Source organism: Leopardus geoffroyi, chromosome E1 (genome assembly GCF_018350155.1).
Source record: "Leopardus geoffroyi isolate Oge1 chromosome E1, O.geoffroyi_Oge1_pat1.0, whole genome shotgun sequence".
Classification (NCBI taxonomy): Eukaryota; Metazoa; Chordata; class Mammalia; order Carnivora; family Felidae; genus Leopardus; species Leopardus geoffroyi.
Window position 1 is genome coordinate 20,112,346 of NC_059330.1, and position 15,667 is coordinate 20,128,012.

At 37.5% G+C, this 15,667-nt stretch overlaps 1 protein-coding gene across 11 annotated transcripts in view; it reads left to right on the forward strand.

The window, feature by feature from the left end:
• The window catches only part of RHOT1 (ras homolog family member T1), a 76,920-nt gene extending 62,033 nt beyond the window's left edge, over positions 1 to 14,887 (forward strand). For 5 of the 11 annotated variants that reach the window (XM_045488044.1, XM_045488040.1, XM_045488045.1 and 2 more), the window contains 4 exons: positions 963 to 1,058; positions 2,721 to 2,843; positions 12,176 to 12,319; positions 13,777 to 14,887. In XM_045488044.1, the coding sequence (XP_045344000.1) occupies positions 963 to 1,058; positions 2,721 to 2,843; positions 12,176 to 12,319; positions 13,777 to 13,894 (481 nt within the window). In that variant the 3' untranslated portion in view covers positions 13,895 to 14,887. Of the gene's footprint in view, positions 1 to 962; positions 1,059 to 2,720; positions 2,844 to 4,277; positions 4,389 to 12,175; positions 12,320 to 13,776 lie in introns of all 11 variants that reach the window. The other 6 variants (XR_006714823.1, XM_045488046.1, XM_045488042.1 and 3 more) reach the window with 6 other exon arrangements.
• Positions 14,888 to 15,667: the final 780 nt, after the last annotated feature.

Below are 15,667 nucleotides of genomic sequence, written 5' to 3' on the forward strand. Positions count from 1 at the left end.
GCCATCATTTTCATGTTGCATGGTTCATAATAACATCGCATGCCATTATTAGCCATGAAGGCAAAACTTTTGTCGCATAGAAGTTGTTCAGCAACAGAAAGAGACTTTGTTCTGAGAAGGTACAAATTTGAATAAATGCGAGTTTGGTTTGGGTGCCATAATAAAATTACATAAACAGTGCTTCTGACAGTATTTGTATATTTTTAAGCAGGCTGTAACTATCTTAATAGGATAGTACAATAAAACTCAGCCCCAATCCCAGCATTAAAAAAATAAAGTCTTACTGCATTAAAATGGGGTTGGCATCATGTTGCTTTATGCTTTTAGGACATTTCCATATGAATTTATATTAAATTATAGATATGTTTGAGTTCAGACTATAATGTCTTTTTTAAGTGCTGTAAAAAGTAGTTGTGATTGGAATTCCTGCTATATAAATGTTTTACATTAAGTGTTAATGAGCCATGAATTTTATGTACATTTATTGTATATCTATACATGCATATGCATAAGCACATAACTGTGGACATCTTCATAGCTTACTAACTGCCTTAGAAGTGCATGGTTCTTAATGGCATTCTCCTCAAGTATTGTGTGTGTATAATTCTGTTGTGTAACAAGATAGTTTTTCAGGCAGTGCGTTTCTCAGGACGTTAGCTTAATCTATTTATTATTAATTTAGTCTCTAAATAATTTTTCTTATGAAAACTAGGATATAAAATAGAGTAATAATCAAACATGGCTATAAACTGAAGTCTTGCAGAAGGTGTTAATTTGTGCAGATTTTTCAAGTCAGAGTCAACTTAACTGCTATTCTGTTAACTAATACGTTTTTAAAAAGGCAGCAAACCCTTGAAATTCTATTTGTATTGGAAGACAAGTCATTCCTATTACTATAAGATAAACAAAGCCTTATTTATGTTCTACCTTTGCTTTAAAACTCTCGTGTATGTTATCTACAGAGAGGATCATTACAGAGACAGACTCTCCCGAGACACGGGCAACCCTGATAGGATAGAGAATTTGAGAAAAATCTGGGTCTTTCTAAAAACTGCTTTGTAAGTTACTTTTTCTTTATGGCTTCTGTGGGATTTTGTTGACATTTTCTTATAGATGACCAGATCTCCTTTCTTGCCAGAATTAACATTTAGTAATTATCCAGAAACGCACTGCTTGGTCCGGCTTATTGCCTAACTGTGTATTACAGTGGTGTTTTTTATATTTTGTTTTGTTTTACTATGTAAATGCGCTATATTAATCTTGTAGATAGCTGTGACAGTGTTTTCAGAGCTGCATCTTTAAAACATTTTCCTGCAATTTGTGTGCGTGTGTATGTGTGTGTATATGATAAATGTACATACAGGGACACTTGCTTAGATGGTGACTCCCAAACTACTTCTCATGAAGCATCTCCCTGTTGCTAAGCATACTTTGCATCTCTCCTTTTTGGTGGGTGGAGCCTGTGTATGTTGAAGAGTCAAATTATAAAATAACAGACGGATTCCAGTATGACAGCTGGCAGCAACTTAGTAGCTTTGAGATGTTCATCATCGCAAGTCAGGTTTTTGAAAGGAATGTCTTGAGTCTGTAAGAGTTTTTTTTAAAAAAATTAATTCTTGTTTTTCTTCATGTTGGGAATTAGGCATTGTTGGGATGCTGCTAATCTCCACAACCATGCCACCGTGCCATGTGGTCTCATCAGATCTCACAAGCTCAGCCAAGTCAGATTGGGCCAGTCCTTTGACTGAGAAGCCTTTAAAAAAAAATGTTCAGGTGTTACAGGAAGTGATGGCATTGATTCATCAGGTGGCACTCTTCTGAGCAGGTTCTGCGCCAGTGCCTCTTCAGGGTGGTGTGATGGCTTTGTGTGTCTGAGTGGCTCTGACCACCGAGCGGTCATTGAAGACCCCCTACTTTGGTGGTTAGGACGGAGGTGAAATAGGTTGCCCCATGTGCCTGTACCAACTAGTATCACTCCACTCAACCAGAAAGGAGCCAGAAAGTCTCCCTAAATTTCTTCTCTAAAATCAATCGGACCCATTGTTGATTTTTACAACCTGAACCCGGAGTTTCATACTGTCATACTCAGCTGCTGTGTTTTAGTAGCAGATGAAATCAACCCTATATTTTGTTCAAGTGGAAATTTATGAAGCACTTTGGTTTCCTTTGGGAGCCAAGGTGCTTGATGAATTAAAGACGATGTTGTTCATATCTCCTCAGGGTTGAATATACTCGTCTTTTGACTCTTTTGTGTATTTGTCGCTCTTCTCCTTCCTGGTTTTCAGGCATGTGTGTATGCTGAGGGAGGAGGAGGAGAAGGGAATGGTTATTTAAATGCTAGCAAACTGTGTCTTTTCAGTGGGTGCTATGGCTTACTCGGTTTTTCTTTTTATTAATTTACATGAGGGTGCCATCTATTGCTGTGCATATTTATTCCACTAAAACTCTTGTAATAATAATTCCATCCCCCCTCCAAGAAAAGCCAAAAGTGTTAGCTGATTTTCCTTAGATTTTCTCTAGGGAGGGAGGAGGGAGCTATTGCTGTTTATTGTATTTTTGGTAAACGTGGAATTCTGCACAACTTTAGCATGCCCCACACTGTCCTTTTCCTTAGTGTTGCTTATGCCTAAATCTTTTTTTTTTTTTAAGTTGGCACACCCTGACTTGTGCCATATTTGTAAGTAAGAACTCAACTCCTGTCCTTCTGTGTGTTTTCGCAGCCATGCCCGGTTACGCTGTATGTGCACCTGCAACAGGTGTACATTTTGCATCTGTCAGAACTTCCTCAACTCAGACTTGCTGCAATCTGTAAAGAACAAAATCTTCACTGCAGTTCTTAACAGGTTCTTAACTTTATTTACTGGGTACCAGGCATTCTGTTAAAATACAAAAGAAAAAAGTTGGTAACTATTTATTATACATCTACTCACTACAAAGACAACAAGCCAACTGATGCCCAACTAACTTCCACTAAAATACTTACTGTGGTGACAGTGTTTTTAGGGGACTTACAAGATTTTGAATTTCTTTTTCATGAAGGAAGTTAAAGTGTTTTTCATATTAGAGGATATTATGTATAGGGAGATTACAATCTTTTGGTTGAGAGTTGTAGAATTAGATTAGGATTTTTGTGGTAAGGAGCAGACCCGTTGTTCCCAAATGTTATGCATGTTACACTCAACTAATATAACTTAATTAAAACCATAGTAATGAAAACAGTACCTTGGGTTTAAAAAAAAATTCTCTATTATAAGTACTGGAATGTTTATTTGAAAGAGCATGGCTTCTGGAAATGAGGATAATAGCCGACTTTAAGGATTCAAAGGAATATCATGGGAAAGAAAAAAGGATCGGTAGAACTAGTTTTTGAGGTCTTTATAATTGAGCCCAAAACATGAAGTATGCCTAGAAAGTAATGTGCTTTTTCAAAAGGAAAGAAAAACAAAAATATAAGATACAGACATTCCTTTAGAGTGATGAACTTGGAAGGTATATTCTTATTCTGGTTACGCTTCCATTGTTCAGATTGACATTTTGTGAACACTTAAGAGCCTGTGTACTTTGTATCTACTGTAAAGTTTTGTGTCTGAAGATGAATGAGTGTTCTGAAATTGACATTCAGCTGTTATCAGGAGCTGGGCTTGATTAAGACAGATGATGAAGCTAAACAGATTTTGGTTAGAAATGGGTCCATTCTTTGGTTTAGCACTGGACTCTCAACAAAGGCTAGGCTCTGATGGTACCGAATGAGTAGGATAGGTTGTGTCCACTAGCAAAAATAGTAGATGTGCCTATGAAACAATGAGACTGTATTTTATGTGAGTCAGAAACTGATCTTGAAGGCATTCTAAAAAGAGTTTCGATGATATTTTGAGCATTAGCAGCTCTGGAATAAGAATGCAGCCATCTCAGGTGACTGCTTTGAAGGGACCGCCACACTAATTCGGTGGTAAAGTTCTGCCTCTGTCCTTCGAATGGCTTCTTGTAAAGTAATGACACAGATTCTCTCATGGAGACTGAGAAAATACAAGGCTAGTTCAAACCAAACAACATTCAGGAGCTCCGGTGTTAGAAATGGTAGAGTTGGAAGAGATTCCAGAATTCATCTGGCCTAACCTCCCATTAGAATGCCTTCCTGAAAGCCTTCCCATGGAGAGTACTGCTTATCTGCTGGTGGCTTTCCTCATTGGAGAGGGTTTTTGCTTTTGCTTTTTGCCTTTGCTTTTTAATTTTATTTTTTAACTAAAATGATTTCCCTATAACTTTCTCTCCTTTAGTTTTAGTTCTGCCCTTTAGAACAACATACGACTATTCTCCCTCTTCAGCATAACAATCCTTCAGACATTTGAGGACGGCCATCATGTCTCCCCTAATTTTCTCTTCTCCAGGTAGAACATCCCCATTTCTTTCAGCCTTTTCTTAAATTAGATGGTTTAGTGACCTCGTCAGTCCTGGTTGTTCTCATCTGAAAGCCCTTTAGGTTTCCAGCGTTCCTCTTAAAAGAGGTGCCACTGAGGATGGAGAGCAGTGCCTCAGGTGTGACGGGGCTAGTCCAGAACAGTGGGCAGGCCTGTTCCACAGTTAAGACAGCACCTGCCCGCTGCATGAGTTAACTTTTTTAGCAGCCCCATCCCATTGTTGATGCATATTAATCTTGGGGTTAATGGAAATCAGATTTTTTAAATATGAAGTACTGTTAAGGCAGTGTCCCCTCCTCTCTAATTGTGTATTTGACATTTTTAGTTGACTCTCTGAATCTAAACACAGATACGTATGTATCTCTATTAAATGTCATATTCTTCTTTTTGATCCATTTGTTCTAGCTCAGTCATTTCAAACATTATTTTTGTCATTTGTCCCATTATATATCTCTCTCGGCATTGTGTTATTTGCAAATTCGGTAGATATGTCTTATCTTTCAAGTTACTGATAAAAAATAATGTTGAATACCCGGAGCTTGGAGAGAGAGAGAGAGACGGCGCCAAAGCCAGCAAGCCCAAAAGTATTCCACTGGAGAACTCTTTTGCCAGTGACACGGATTTAAAATTCTTGGGGAAAGACTGTCTGTAAATTAAAAATATTTTATTATCCAGTCTACATTTTCTCTTATTATCTTACAAGAGATTTCACGGAGGGCTTTTTTGGAGTCAGTATGTAACTTCCACCACATGCCTCTGATCTACCAGTGTAGTCATTTTACCTGAATAGGAAGTGACATCTATTTGGTGTCTTATTCTTGTTGAACCCGCCTTAGCTCCTAATAATTGCTAATCACAAACCATCTATTTTATTTATTCTGGAAGATCTTGAGTGTCCATAATTGCAGATTGATACATTGTCCGCACCTTTAGTGACAATTTTATTGTTGGGTTGATTTAGTCAGTTTCCAGATGAAATAGGTTGGGTGTATATTAATGGATGAGCTTGTTTATAGTAAATTCCTCTGTACAATGATCTTTGAAGAGAAATCAGTACATTTTGTCCTATCTACTTACAAACTAGAGGTAACTTAATGGTAATGTCAGCATACATCACTGACAACTAGTAACCAAGAATGGAATAAATGAAAAAGATAAAGAGGAAAACCAGTTGTACCTTTCAGAGAACTCCTTCCTGGTTCCTGGAATTTTATGGAAGTGCAGTGGACATTTAGGGCTTCTGAACTGAAGTTTCTCCTAGTTTACAAAAGGGTGTAGGTAAGGTAGGTGGGGGTAGAGGCCCAAAACTTAAGTGCCTAAGGGTCTGGACAGGCAATGTGAACGAACGAAGGTGACCAAGCAAAAGAAGTAAGAGCCCTGGGGGACTGTGACAGGCCCTGGCGAAAAGAGGCAGCCACAACCCAGCTCGGGCCGTTTGTTGTTGTCCGGGCTGGGTGTGCCAGGTCTTCTGATTCTGTGAGACCCTAGAAATCAGGGTTTTTATGTGAAATTTCCTGCTGGTCAAATAATGGCAATTAAATTTGAATCTTGGAAAGTACTAATCAGAACAAAGCGTGCTTACAGGCCACCAGCTTGCAACGTCAGTCTTAAGCTGTGGCCAGGCAAGAAAAAGAAAAATGTACACCTGGGGAATGAAAATGTCTCTTTCCCTCCCCCCTCACCACATCCTATTCCTTTTTCACCAAGAATCTGAACACATTATGGGGTCACCTCCTTTCTCTCCCATCTCTCAGGTCGTGGCAACCTTTGGTGGTTGGTCACAATTGGTTCATCGAGCTAGATCTGTCTTAAAGTTATAAAAGCAGAAGGAGGATTGACTAATTGGGTAAAAGTCATCTAAGTTTTTCACTGTAGTTCAGGAGGAGTGTCACTCAACACTGAGCCTTAAGTCTTTGGTTTCAGAGATCTGCCACATCTCGTGTTTGGTTTAGAACTGTAAGAGAGTAGTTTTGAAATTTTTATTCAAGCAACAAGTTTCATTAAATGTTCATTAAACTCTGGTACATACGTGTTGGTCTCAAATTAATGCCTTGTTTTAGTGTGCTTGTAAACATGTTGCTTGCTGAAACAAGTCACTTCTAGAAATAGTCCATGTTTGAGGCCACATTCTGCCTTCACCTGCCCCTGTCCCTGTGATTTATTCAAATACTTAAGTACCTGCTTTAGACAGAATCCTCTGCGAGCTGGGGCAAAATATAAAGATGAAGATAGGGACCTGCCTTTAAGTAAATATTATGTTATTAAAATTTTTTCCTTAAAGTTTGGTTATGTTTTCAGTAACCTTAGCCCCTCATACCATAAAAGGAAGTGCTATGTAACCTCATCATGAGAGGCTTTATTAAGCCTAACCATTTATATTCAGGCTCTTCCCACAGATTCATTTCTGAAATTATCCATTTTTTCCCTAGCTGTCTTTGGCCAGTAAATATTGTCTCCCCCTTTTTTGAGCTTATTTACTGACACTGCATTATTTTAAGTAGAAAGTAGTAAGAATTTTTTTTTCTTTTTAACGTAATCGAATATATATATATTTTTCAAGATGTGAGAAAAGTGTTAAACAAACTATGTGTCTGATATATAACTTTGTTCTTTGATAACTATGGTCTCACCCTTCTGACCTGGATAGGTTTATGTTTTTCTTTAGAAGAATTTCTGAATAACGGGATTATTTGCATTTAAATACATTTGGAAGACGACTAACATGTGGTCAGGTGATTTTAATCTTTGGCAATGCTTTCATTTCAAATATTGGTACTGGGATAATATACCTTCTGATTATATTTTAATTTTTAAAGGCCTTTTTAACCTGGAAGTGTTAAAATGAGTATGTAGGAGTGAGCTGGATTGTTGGTTTGAACTACCCAGGATTTTAGTTATTACATATTTATTATTCTGACTTCAGAAGACTCCTACTTTGCATGAGGATGTTACTATACTGTAGTGTGCTGTGAACTTTAATTTGTCCTTTCCTTTAGGTGTTCAATTTGTCTGTCTGTGTCACTTAGTCATTTTTTGAACTTCTCTCAATCCCTGTCCCAGCTAGAATTCTGAATGTAATCCGCCCACTTCTCCCAGCTTATAATGTAATCAAAATTGTTTATTTTATAATTTATTATTTTGGTGCAATTTTCTTTGATACAATTTTGGTTTTAGGATTCTTTCATCCCATTTTATTATTTGAATTAGCCACATAAATTATTTGTTCATGTTACTTCTTAAGTTTAGTAGCAGCATTATACTTTAGCGACCAAGTACATAGTTCACAGTGAGTATTTGAGTAATGATGCATTTTTAAAATTGGGTATATGTGGCATTTATTTTAAGCCATTTGTTAATGACATTTGCCCATATTGCTTTAATAATCACCTAAGTTGCTCCTTAATGTTAGAGAGGTTCTGCTGGGAATGTAAGAGTGCTTAGGATATTATGTTACAGTAAGATGTTGTATACAAGAAAGTCTGTCCTATTTGAGCTTCATATGAAACCTCTGTGTCCCCCTGTATCAAGGTCCTAAAAGGCTTTTCTTTTAATTAGGATACATAGTCTTATGTTTAAAATTATACAGGAGCTTATGTTATAGATTCTCATTAAGGAAGCCACTGCTTGTACATTTAAAATTTTTTTGCCATATTGTTAGAATATTAAAGGACGCCACAAGGTGGAGTTTGCTATTCTGATCTTTAAGTGTCAGTAGTTAACATGTAGATATTATGTGTTTCCCATGTATCTACGATCATCTATAAATTTTGGTTCTTCTAATGCTTGGTGAAGCATTTCTTGACATTGATGCACACTTATGTCCTTTTCTAAAGTATGTTAGGCATGCTCAGTTAACAGCTTTCTTATGATTTGTGTTGCAGTTCATCTTTGTTGGATACCATATTTTGACTTCGTAACCTATTTTGAGAAATATATTAAAAGATTTCATGCCTACTAGTTAGAAGAATTGTCATTGTTAAAATTGTTATTAAGAGTAATGGCATTATTATTAGGAATGAATGTAAAAAATACTTCACTAGGCAAAACAAACAAACAAAACAGTAAGAGGAGTAAAAGCAGAGAGGCCCAGAAGACTTTAAGAAGAAAGTGAAATATTTTATTTATTTATTTATTTATTTATTTATTTATTTATTTTTAATGTTTATGTTTGAGAGAGCGAGCGAGTGAGCATGGGGGAGGGGCAGAGAGAGAGGGAGACACCGAATCTGAAGTAGGCTCCAGGCTCTGAGCCCTCAGCACAGAGCCCGACTCAGGGCTCGAACTCATGGACTGCAAGATTGTGACCTGAGCTGAAGTTGGATGCTTAGCTGACTGAACCAGCCAGGCGCCCCAAGAGTGAAATATTTAAAAACAGAACACTTAACTATAGTTTTGGTGACCTCGGTACAGTTTTCAATTTGAGATATGTTTTTGCAACTAGGAAAAAGCTATATGTGATATCTCTGAGCCCTAGTAACTAGGTTACACACAGTATAGTTAAATAGGCTGTTTCAAAGTATTAACTTAAAAATTCATACTTGAGATATGTAAGTGGATAGAATTATGAAATTAAAAGTACATTAATATTACTGCATTTGTACACCTCTGAGTTGGGTTTGGAAAGGATCAGACGGTGAGATGAGAAAAACAGAAGCTAGGAAATCCACACTTATTTCTGAAAAGCTGTATGGGAGTGCTGAGAAGTACTTGGCTGGAACTGCTCTTCCTGCAGATCTCCTAGTGCTACTGCTCTTGACTGTGTTCTACTGAACTTTTCCTTCCACCTCATAGTAGCCTGCAATCCCAGGCAAGGTTAATTGATACCTTGACCTTTCTGAATTCTCCCCTTTCCTTAAATTCTAACTTTTGCAGACTTTAAGTCTTTGCAATAGAGTTTTTATGCCCCAGGTGTAAAGTTCCATGACACGTTATAAAAAACAATATTAAAAGTACCCTATTTGGGAATAGCTAGAATGGGTTTAGTTCCATTGAGCCCTTTAGAGTTTGATTGTTTTGTTCCTAAATATTGCAGCTGATAACATTCCCTTTATGATTGGTTAAATACATTGAACCAATAAAGATTTCACCTCATGTTCTTATATACACAGTAAATTGCAGAGTGAATCAAAAGTATCTTGTATGCCTTCTTTAAGGCATTCTGTGCAAAGATACATAGGAATTTTGGTCATTCTTTTATATGCCTTATGTGATTGTTCACACAAACACCTCTTCATTTAAGTCTTTATTGCCTGACGTTTGAAACCTTTCCTCCTCTTTGCCTTATTAAGTAGCAGGGCCTGGCTGGCTTAGCCAGTGGAGTGTGTGACTCTTGATCTCAGGGCTGTGAGTTCAAGCCCACAATGGGTGTGGAGCCTACGTGAAAAAAAAAAAGAAAAAAGAAAAAGTAGCACTTGTCATCTGATTGACATATGGGCCCTCAGCACTTCTAAGCAGAAAGCCAGCATCCAATATGCAGGAATTTTCCACCTAAGAACTTAGAAGCTCTGACAAGCTTCAAATGATTAACTAAGTTATATTCTAGTATTTAGTAATGATTTCTTATATTCTAAAAAGAGATACTGCTGAACTAAATTATTCCACGCAGAGAAGGAAAATGTGATTCTGGTACATCAGTAGGTATTTTTAAAAAGAATCTTTAGGGGCCCCTGGGTGGCGCAGTCGGTTAAGCGTCCAACTTCAGCCAGGTCACGATCTCGCGGTCCGTGAGTTCGAGCCCCGCGTCGGGCTCTGGGCTGATGGCTCAGAGCCTGGAGCCTGTTTCCGATTCTGTGTCTCCCTCTCTCTCTGCCCCTCCCCTGTTCATGCTCTGTCTCTCTCTGTCCCAAAAATAAATAAACGTTGGAAAAAAAAAAAAATCTTTATACACACAAATGCACACTCATTTTTGACCCTGTAATACTCATTTTTGGGAAGTCTGTCCTAAGGAAACCACTAAATATGGAGAAAAATCTTACATGGAAGGATATTGATCACTTCATAGTGGAGGTGGCCACCCATAGGAATGGAGTATAATAAAGCTGTCTAAAATGATGTTTCTGGAATTATGAAAAAGTCCTTATATAAAGGATGTAAAAGTATATAAATTATACATATTGTATTTGCAGCAATGTAAGAAGCACACAGAAGAAAATCTAAAAGGAAGTACCCTAAATTTTAATCAGTTGCTTCAAGTGATGGGACTCTAGGTGATTTTTTTCTTCCTTCTTTTATTTTCCTCGTATCTTATCATGAACATATATTGTATTTTGACAGTAAAAAAAATAATAAACTTTAAAAAGAAAGAAAAAGTATGCCATAAGATATTATAATTTATTCTAAGATGATATTTTAGGTGAGTCATTTTGAAAGGATTACACTTTTGAATTGTGGAAGGATTATTTTTGCTTGAGTTTAGAAATGAAGTAGGAAGCAACTCTCCGAAACCGTTACTCTGTTTCTGCTTGAGACCTGAAATGACAAATGTGGCCCAGTGCTGATACTCTGGAATACAGTTCAGATCTTCACACTGTTCTCTAGTCAGGTGTTGTCAGTCAGCTAATCAATGACAAATGTGCCATCCGGTATAAATGCTTTCTCCTAGATGGAGAGCCTGCTTAGGGCAGCTGTTAAAAGCACATGCTAAAGGCGTAAAATGGGTGTCTAAGTAGCTTTTCATGTCTAAAAATGTCTTAAATAACCACTATAACGTTATGGAGTCATTGAAGCATATTTTATGAGTTAATAGTTGCCTTAAGTTTTAAACTAGCTGTATCTAGAGTATGTATCTATATTATTTGTCATACAGGAGTATGAACTGCTGTTCTGCCTGTTGGAGGCTATACTATAGTTGGGGGAAAATAATAATCACTATAATTACTATCTGACATGCAAAAGTAAACCAAGCAGTAAAGTCAGAATATATTATGTCATGAATGGTAGGGAATACTTTCTTAAAATACAAAAAAAGGAGCTGTGTGAAAACAGATTCCATACTTGAAAAAATATTTATGAGAAATCATTGTGACTGATTTTAATGTGATGGCAGCTAGCTTTAATACTAACCCCTCTCTTGCCCAAGTTAAAAAATGAATGTAAACATTTTTTTTTTAATCCTCCATCAGTAAAGATGAATAAAAAATCACAGAGAGCCCAAAGCTGAAGCAGAAGCTCTAATGCACTTGTAGCCAGTGTTCTCACTTTAAATTCTGTGTATCTCTAATTGATTTGGAATTATGCACTTTGAAACTCTCATCGTAGGTCTGTTACAGTCTATGAGTTTGGGATGTTGGACCTGATTTTTTACAGATGCATGTTTGCAGTTGTTGGTAGTCTGCAATTAGAAGCCTCAGTAAATTTCATGACTAATAGCTGTTAGCCTCATTTTGAATGAATACTTACGGTCACCACATAACTGTCAGATACTGCTTTTGGTATTGGTTTCAAGGGCTTCCCTTAGTGTTTCGGGTCAACCAAGACCAGCCTCTAAGGGATATATAGATACTGTATATAACCGCCTTAGGTTTCCTTGCCTGGTACGTGAGTGTTTTTAAAAAGTACACATAGATAGGTGTTTTTTTTTAAGTTGGGCAATTTGTTACAGGATATATTTATTTAAATATAGAAAGCATGAGATGCATCCTATTATGGTGGCGACTCAATTTGTGTGTGCGATGTTTAATTGAGAGATGTTATTTTCAGTCCCCCACTTTTGTGAGCTCTGCTGTGAACTGCAAATTGTGTGCATGTGTATATAAAAGGTTAAGAGCCCGGGTAGCTGAGTGGGGTGCCATGCTGTTAGCAGACGACGAAGGCAGTATTACTCACCAGGTGCACGCCGTCAGCTCTGTAGAAGATTCCATCTTCATGGAGTCATCTCATGGTCCACTTTTTCTTGAAGCCAGGTAACATTTCCCCCAACCAGCGGGTTGGCCTTGGTGGAGTTTTTCCAACTGGAAAAACTGAAACCGAAGAATTTTCTTCCCCTAACTTAAAATAAATAATTAAGCATTGCCTGTTGGAAGAACTAACTCACAAGGTGGAATGAACCTGTTGTTACCACTTTGCTTTGTAAAATAATACTTATGTCAGGAGTGATTTTTATTTTTATTTTTTAGGAACTGGGGAGGATAAGAAATGGGAGTGCTGTGTGTTGTGTTGCCATGGTGATAAGCATGGAGCACTCTGGCTTGTATTACAGACTGTTTCTAGAGATGCGCAGGTTGCATTTTGTGACAACTAATCTGATTGTCACCCTTCGACTATTGCTGAGGCAAAGTGGTTTTGTACAATTGATATTCTTGGCTCTTAACTCTTTTGCATATGTCAGTGTCTTGGTCTTTTAATGATGTCTGACTTTTGCTTCAAATCTGTTTGTTTCACTTAGTTGTAAAATAACCTAAACTAGACAGCCTCTCTAAACTCCTAATTCTCTAAATTTTCTGTATCTCCTCAATTGTGTTCAGTTAACTCAAACTTCAGTGATACTTGAATAAAATATTCCAGCCTTTGCTTTAAAGCTTTATCCTCTCTATGGTAAGCTGTCATACTTGAGACTCTTGACGGTGCTTAGCAGTGTTATTAACTGAGCATGCTCACAAACTCAGTTTGTGGTACAGGCTGTCCCTGTTCTTGTCATGCACAATATGGCTTCTTTTACGTCATTTACCTTTCAGTCCATCTTGTTTCATTATGTCCTTTGGTTGGTGCCATTGTCACTGCCTGTCTAATAATCAGGGTTGTTTTTGTTTGTTGTTGTTTTTTTAAATTTTCTTTCTTTAATCAGCAGTAACCAGATTAATGTGAGCTGGTAAACCTTCCCCATCCCCTTTGGGATTTTTTTGGTAAATTTTTATGGGGCTCAGTGTTCCCAAAGTTGGTTTTAAGCAATGCTCTTAGAAAAGTATTGTCACTTGTCGCTTAACTGCTTACAAGATAGCTTTCAATTCCCGGGGACAGGAGATTGTATATTAAGTCCCGTGAAATTGACTCTCAAAATTGTGAGATCTCAGTTTTACCTCTCATTTTGAAGGACTGTGGTGGTATTAAAAACTGGTAGGTTGATTTGTCTATGTTCTCCATTTCCCATGTGAAGAAAACACACAATTTTAGATGTTTATTACTCCCAGATAGTAGCTAGTTGTAAAGACATTTGTCTTTATTAATGTCTACATTATATCATAAGATAATGATGATATAAACAATGTACATGTGGCTACATGGATAAATGATTTTGGTAAGCATTACTGTATGCAATTAGCCTGACAAGTGTGCTAATACTTCCCTAAAAGTAGACTGTTCATATAATTGGTATTTTCATACTAATCATGTTTTGAACATTAATTATATTTTCTAACTACAGGCACGTGACACAAGCTGACCTCAAGAGCTCCACGTTTTGGCTTCGAGCAAGTTTTGGTGCTACTGTTTTTGCAGTCTTGGGTTTTGCAATGTACAGAGCATTGTTGAAACAGCGATGATTAAAAAAAAAAAAAAATACTGGCCCCACCAAAAACAAATACTTTTATGTATTTATGTATGCTTTAAATTCTGCTAGAAATATTGAGATATTTATACATGCAGAGTTACTTTATTAATATTTGTAATTCATGCATAAGAGTATTTTAATGATAGTTATAACTGCAGTATTGACTAGCATTGGAAAGAAACAGCTTAACAGCCAAACTAAAATGGCTAAATTTCAGAGGCCAAAAGGGAATATTTTGTAAATAATGTACATATTCAGGCAAGATATGGTCTCCCACACTGAATTCTAGAAATGATGTTTCTAGACGTTTCTACATGGTATTGTTAGTGTTCAGTTGGCTCATTCTCCTAGGTCTAAGCTCAGAGATTGTATTTACTCATGGATTACTTATTTATTTCACATTTTACTCAGAATGATCCCTCTGGGTTCTTCAAAGAACACGAGGCACAATTGGCCATTTTCTCTCCATTTTTAAAAACAGATGAGTCATGTCAGCTTACACTTCTCCTTCAGCCACTCATGGTAGGTCAGCCTTGAAGCCATCGTGCAGTCTAGAAAATTGCATAGCTGAGTGTTGAAGTGCTTCTTTAAGGAAGGAGTGAGTTCCTGGCAATTAGCAGAGGCGTTGCCTATATGATTATGTTGCTTCCTTTGTCTGTATGTTGAATTTTATAGCCCTTTCAATCAAATGAGAAAAAAAGATTTGTATATTATCAATGTTTTTAGTTTAAATAAACAGTCACCATTCCTACTATGGAATTTCTTCCCAAAGTGTGTACATCATTCTCTAGTGGCTGTGTCTGTTCTAGTGTCTTACAATAGCTGCATGTGTCATACCGTTCTCCATCTGGCTAGGATAACCTAGAAGCAGCACTTTTGTAAATGGTAAAGTAAATCTAATGAATATAAACTCTCATGATAAACCTATTTTTTTCCATCATCGAACTTTTCAAGTATTTAAATAAATAACTGCTGTGTACCGTGATCTTGAGTTTTTTTGTCTTCTGGAGTAAATATTTTGCACAGATGTGAATGCAGTCCTCTGGTTTCTGTCTTTCTCACCTTGAAAATTATTTTTTTGTTCAAGAAGATAATAGTCGTGAGGAAAGAAGACAAGTATGACTTGTATTATATGAGAGGAAGTCTATCTTAAAGTTGTGGGCAAATCTATTCTCTGAGAAGGCCAGTTGTTTTCTCCTGCACGTACCTAACTAACGTGGTTTCTGCTGTGACTTACGTGTTTATCTGCTCCTCTAACATGGATTTTTTTTCCTCTTTGCTGTTGTGATGAACATTTTCTCTAAACATCACACTCCCGGAGGTCGGTTGAGCCTCTGACTTCAGCTCAGGTCATGATGTCACAGTTCGTGAGTTCAAGCCCCATGTCGGGCTCTGTGCTGACAGCTCGGAGCCTGGAGCCTGCTTCAGTTTCTGTGTCTCCCTCTCTCTCTGCCCCTCCCCTGCCCCTGCTTGTGCCCTGTCTCTCTCTCTGTCTCTCAATAAACATCACACTCCCTGAGCAGCTGGTAACAGCAGAAATTACTAGCTATACACTTGTAAGATAATATGTGCCATACTTAGCTACATACTTCCCTTCCCCCTCCCCGCCCTCCCACTCCCCATTTCCACTCAAAATGTGAGGAAAGAAGGGGTGCCTGGGTGGCTCAGTCATCTGAGCTCCAACTCTTGATTTCAGCTCAAGTCATGATCTCATGGTTCGTGAGTTTAGGCCCTGAGTCAGCCTCCGTGCTGACTGCGTGGAGCC